The 6,067-nt window shown below is 57.3% G+C and overlaps 2 protein-coding genes across 2 annotated transcripts; both read right to left on the bottom strand.

Annotated features, from left to right (window-relative positions):
• Positions 1–228: 228 nt before the first annotated feature.
• STEHIDRAFT_116134 (uncharacterized protein) lies at positions 229–3,646 on the bottom strand (the record flags this gene model as incomplete). The annotated part of the gene is made up of 2 exons (XM_007310855.1): positions 229–878; positions 943–3,646. 2 exons carry the CDS (start codon positions 3,644–3,646, stop codon positions 229–231), a joined length of 3,354 nt encoding a protein of 1,117 aa, XP_007310917.1.
• Positions 3,647–3,929: 283 nt separating this feature from the next.
• Positions 3,930–5,566, bottom strand: STEHIDRAFT_68844 (ankyrin; the record flags this gene model as incomplete). The annotated part of the gene is made up of 2 exons (XM_007310802.1): positions 3,930–4,203; positions 5,430–5,566. Coding segments are annotated over 2 exons (411 nt in total), but the record flags the coding sequence as incomplete, so codon positions are not given.
• Between the last annotated feature and the right edge of the window lie 501 nt (positions 5,567–6,067).

Here is a 6,067-nt window from a genome sequence, read left to right as displayed (position 1 = left end):
AGTAGAAAGACAAGAGATGTGGGAATGAAGCGAGAATGCTGTGGATGATACAAGAAAGTGACGAGACGAATGCTCTCGGGGCGTCCAAGAGCCCAATGCTAGAGCAGGAATATAACGAAGAGGGAAAATAAATAATGAAGGAAACAGCGGCGCTCCGCGCACGACGAACATCTAACAAGCCTGGCGACATGGGCACATCATATGGAAGGGCCCATAATCTCAGAGAACTCACGACTTGCCCTTCAACGTCTGCATCAACCCCCTAAACCCCCCAAATTTATGCGCCCCACCTCCCATCGCGCCCATCCTCCCCGGCGTCCCCGCCCCACCCCCACTCCCACCACCCAAACTCCCCCCGATCCCAGCCGCACCACCTCCTCCACCGAGCCCAGTAGCAGAAGCCACCCCATCATTCGGCAAGCCCATCCTCACCAACTTATGCGCACTCGCCACCTTCCTCTCCCTCCCACCCAAGAAATGCGACTTATTCCTCATACTGCTGCCGGCGCTCCCCGCGCCACTGGGACTATCATACGTCCCGACTTGTGGCGCGGTGAGCACGCGATAGAGACCCACGCCGGTACCACCACCACTACCCTGAAGATCGAGATCGTCGTCCAAAGCGGAGGCATAACTTTCCGGGTCCGGTGTCCTCGAACGAAGCGGCGGCGGCGTGACGGGAAAGTCGGCGGAGAGTGCGAGTGGCGCTGTATTGGGAGATCTTGAGGATGGTGAGGTCGTGCGGGGAAGGTGGAGGGAAGGTATGTCGTGGTAGGTTGCAGTAGGCGTAGGTGCGTCGAGCTCGATTGTAGGTGCTGCGGAACGGGAACGATGATGATGTCCTCGAGGGGAGGGCGAGGTATCAAGCTGGCCTGGAGCTATTGAAAAGGGATCCAGTCAGTACTGATATTCCAAGTTCTAAGATTGAGAAAGAAAACATACTAGAAGGTGTGCTCGGCGTCCCTCCCGCCGTATGTGGCCTCCTCATCTTATGACCCCTCGACGGCGGCGTCGATGGCAACTTCCCATACGCACTCGCACCACCTGCACCCCTCCCCTGACCTTCACTCTCACTCACGCACACCTCCTCCACAATAACGCCCTGATTCTGACTGCCTGTTCTACTCCTCCTCCTCGCCGCACTGGCCCCAGCTCCCGACCCAGGGCTCAACCCCATCCCCGTCCTCGCCGCATCCCTATCCATAGTTGCGCTCGCGCTCCTCGTCTTATTCGGGTAGGTTCCCGCTCCCCTACTATCCCTCCCAAACACCCCTCCGTCCTCCTCGCTCCTCCTCCTCTCCATCTCTCCGCTCGCCCTCATCCTCCCCATCTCCCTTTCCTCCTCCTCCTCCATCTTCTTGAACTTCCTCTCCAACGCCAAACTCTCCCCATACATCGCCAACCTCGCACTCAACGGCAATCCGCCCAATCCGTCGCTCGATCCCGCACCACCACCGCCACCAGTCCCATCTGCACTTCCACCCGCCACACCACCTCCAGAACTCAACTGCCCCAGCTCCTCCGGCGGCAACCGCTCAAGCTCGAGTATAGACCGATGCGTCCTCTGCACGAGCGCCTCCGCCTGGGCATGCGACGATATCGCACGAAGATCCATATCGAGCGGGATCCGGGGCATCAGTCTCGGTGAATGGGTCTTGTCTCTTCCATCTCTCCCTGTGCCTGTACGGGTTCCAGTGCTGGGGGTGCTCGCGGTCATGGTCGTCGTAGTAGTGAGGATAGGCCGCTCAGTCTCCATCGACGAAGTCTTCGAATGCGGCATAAGCAATCCCAACCCCTCCACCTCTTCCTCTCCCTCCACCTCCCTTCCCTCTCCCTTTTTCCCCACCTCCGGCCCCCCTAAAATCGAAGACCCAGGCGTCAACGGCAACGTCCCCTCCGCGCCAGAAGTCGTGGTGGTAGTGGTGGTGGTAGTAGTACCCGAAGTCGCGGTGCTCCCGTCGCTCGTGGTCGAGTTTCCTCGGTGCCGCCCGTCGAGATCATGTCCGAACCTTGGAGGCGGGGAGAGCGAAGGTCTCGAGTTGGCGTTCGCGGTCGAGTTATTCGAGTTCGAGTTTGAATTGTTCGCGTTCGTGTTCGAGGAGGAGGAGTGAGGAGCTGGCGGAAGCTCAGCCCTCGACGCACCCGGAGGCGGCGACGCGAACACTGAAGGAATACGCATCTCCTCTCCTCCTTCATCCTCTAATTCATCTCCCTCGAAATCATCTCCCTCCGGTTCCGGCTCCGGCGGCGGCTGATTGATACTAAACGGGAACGTGAACCCACCACCACCACCACCACCACCTCCAGATTCGTCATTCGAGATCGACACAGGCGAAGGCAAGGAACTCTTCGAGGATCCTCTCGGTCGTCCCATACGACCACTCCCATTGCCACCCGGACCAGTAGTCCCAAACCTCCCGCTCTCAATCGGCCTCCCGTATTCCTCGTCCTCGTCCTCATCCCCATCATCTCGGTCCAGATCGTCATCACCACGTGAAGAAGAAGAAGGCAACTCCCCGCCCCTCGACAACGGGCTTCGTTGCACGACGGACGAAGACGACGAATCGAACCTCAGAGCTCGCTGGCTCGGCACCTTGCCCATGAACCCGCTCCCACCACCACTCCCACTCCCACCACCGGGTCCCGGACTCCCCGACGATGCTGACCTCGTCCCCGCGCCAGGTCTCAAAATCCCCGGCCCAGGCCTCGACGGCGGGCTCGATCCCGTTCCTCCTGCTCCTGCTCCTGTTGCTGTTGCTGCCCCTCCTGAACCGTCCCCACAATTCGCAGAAGACATACTCCCCATCCTCGCTCTATGTCCCTGTCCTCCTCCCTGTCCCTGTCCCTGCCCCTCACTGTCCCTCTCTCTCGCAGCTGAGAGCCCCTCGGTGCTATACTTCCTAAACAGATTCATCAACGAATACTTCGATCCCAGCCTCTTCGTGCTCTGCGTCCCTCCCTGTCCCTGTCCCTGCCCTTGTGCGTTTCCTTGCGCCGGTGTGATCTGCACGCTCCGCTCCGATCCCGTCCCCGCAGAGCTTGGTCTCCGACTGCTCGACAGAGACGACTTCTTCGTCCGCCTCTTTTCCGAGGGTGCGGGTGACGGTGAATGTCCATGTCCATTGCCGTTCCCAATGCTACCGTGCCCACTTGGACTCGAATCGAGATAATGCGGCAACGAAGGCCTACGTCCGGTCGGGAACCCATTCGCGTCCAACCCACCGCCGCTTCCTAGACCGTTCGTCATGGTCATCGAATCCGGCGATCCAGCAATAACGTCCTGCCCAGGCGACTCCGGCCCTCCTCCTCCTCCTCCTCCACTGCCACCGCCACTCAAAACAAGATTCGACGCACTGGCCTTAAACATCGAGATCGCATTATCGATCGACCTCTTCACCTGTATCCTCTTCCTCACCGAGGCCAATCCACCCGCCTGACAGGAACACTCGGGGTCCGCACCACCACCACCACCACCACCGCACGAACACTCCCTGCTTCCCTCCCTGCCGAAACTCCCATGTCGATCCCTCTGTGGCGTGCCAGTTCCAAAGCTCCCATTCCGATCCCTCGAATGCGAATGTGAGTTGGAATGTGAATGTGAATGCGCCCCAAAACTCCCGTTCCGATCTCTCGAGTGTGAACGCATGAATGGATTCGAAGAGCATGATGTCGTTTGTGGTTGTGATTGTGGTTGGTCGCCCTCTGCGTCGTCTGGGGGGATAGAGCCGCCTATTAATGTTTCGCGTTCGATGAGGTCTCGATCTTTGTTGATTATCCATTCTCGGATGGCTTCCGCGCTATACAGGCCATGCAACACAAATGATCAATCCAAACAATCCCGAATAAAGAAAGCCCCAGAAGGAGGAGGAGCAGGAGCAGGAGGAGGAGGAGGAAAAGTAGGAGGAAGAAGAAAAGCAGAAAGAAAAAACTCACCACCCAACCCACCCCCCCTGCCTCGCCACCATCTCCGCCGTAACCCCATGTTTATCCGCCCTATCCGCCCTCGCGCCATGAAGCAACAACAACAACACAACGTTCGTATGCCCATTAGCGGCGGCGAAATGGAGCGGCGTTGACCCTGAGGAACCGACGATCGGGTGGGAGTGCGAGTGGGGGTGGGGGTGGGAGTGGGAGTGAGAATGGTGGTGGTGGTGGTGGTGGGAGGAGGAGGAGGGGGTGGAGGGGGAGTAGCGACGGGGGAGTCTGTTTGTTTGAGAGGGGAAGGAGGGGATGTTAGTGAAGAGGTTCTGTGGGGACAGGGCGATAGAGAAAGGAATATGAAGAGAGAAATTGAATAACGAAAATATAATTTGCAGGGAATAACAAGGGATGGTGCCACCACTCGCCACACTTCCCGACTCGGCCACAATTCAAGCTATCCACCGCAAAGACGATCAAAAAATGACAACAACTGGCCTGGCGCAATCCCCCGACCGTTACATCCACGAAACGAACGGAACAATCCACACGACAGGACAGACAGATCGCGCCGTCCACCGACAGGCACGGATTCATACGTGAGCTGGGATCCTCCCATATCCCAATTGGGAGACAGAGAAGAAGAATCCGATTAGGACATCCTATGCCTAAACTTGGAGTACGACCTATCCTAATGCAGAGTTCGAACGTCCCCGTCCCAAGTTCAATATCCCAATCAAGAACAAGGTTGCAGAGTTACATCCATCTCCTGCGCCCAACAGGGGAACCGGACGGACTACCAATTATCACCCCTACACAGGAGTAAGCAAGGAACCAAGGGAGTCGCGACGAACCCGATGCATCGTCAGATGATGGAGCCCCTATCTCAGCTCGACGTCCAGTGTCCACTTCTCCACACCCGGTTTGCTGCTCGATAAATGCAACAATGACGATGAACCACGTCGACTAAGTATGTGCGTGCATATGACGACGCCAACGACGTCAGATTCAGAGATAAACGAATCCCCGTAAGACGTGCGGCTCTTATCGTATCATTGCGTTGCGTCGTACCACCACCACTCGTACTGCCATTCACAAACCACACCAATAACCCCCCAAAACAAATCTCATGATAATGGTGCCACAACACAACCAATAATAATCGCCTAGCCCAAACAACAAAAAAAGACCCAATCCCCGGAGCGCCGGTGGCGTTAACGGTTACGCAAAGCCCAAACGCAAGCCCGATTCATCGCGTTGTGGCATGTGTGGCACGCATGCTGATGGAACAAAATGCAAGGAATGGAAGGATGGGAATGGAGACGGGACGGAGGTACGCGGGGAGGAAGAGGGCGGGTGGCCGAAACATCCGACGAGTGCGCGCAATGGACGAACTCGCAAGACAGAGCGCAGATAACCACAGAGAAAATAAAAGCTGCCCAAGAAACCTACACCACAAACCAAACGAACGGAAAAAACGCCCCCAAAAAAACTAAAACAAGAAAACTCACCTAGGCGCATTAACGTCCGCCCCCGCCTCAATCAACAACTTCACGACGAGCTCGTTGCCGCCTGAGCACGCCGCATGGAGCGGGAGGACGCCGTCGATGACGGAGTTGATGGGCTGGCCGTGGGAGAGGGCGTATTTGACGAGGCCGATGTTGCCTGTTGCGGCTGCGGCGTGGAGGCCGAGGTGGGGGACTGCGGGTTGGTGTGGCGGAGGGTGGGTGGGCGGAAGGGGGAGGAAGGGAGAGGGGGGGAGAGGGGGAGAGGATAATGTGAGCTAGATTTGAAGGAGAAATAGGAGAGAAAAGAAACGCACAATCTGTGGTGACATTATACTTTGCCTCTGCTTTCTGCGACTTTGAGGGTCCCGGCATCGTACTCTATCCTCTTGCCTCTTGCTCTTCAACTATCGAATGGTGGTGGTATTGTAAGCCAAAGTCAAAACCGCCGGTGTGACTGTAAGGCAGAACGAACGAGGGCGTCCACTGGCTTAGCTGATGATGATGGTCGTGACGTTACAGAGCAGAGCAGAGCGGTGAGCAAAGAGACGGCAGACGGCAGACGAAGCGAGCTGGGAGCAAAGCGCACAACCGACCTTCCAATTGCAGCGGATATTGATGCGAGCGTTGGGCTAAGGATGATC

This window comes from Stereum hirsutum, assembly GCF_000264905.1.
Source record: "Stereum hirsutum FP-91666 SS1 unplaced genomic scaffold STEHIscaffold_22, whole genome shotgun sequence".
Taxonomy (NCBI): Eukaryota; Fungi; Basidiomycota; class Agaricomycetes; order Russulales; family Stereaceae; genus Stereum; species Stereum hirsutum.
Note: the sequence above shows the minus strand (reverse complement) of the source record. Positions and strands in the feature narration are given on the sequence as shown.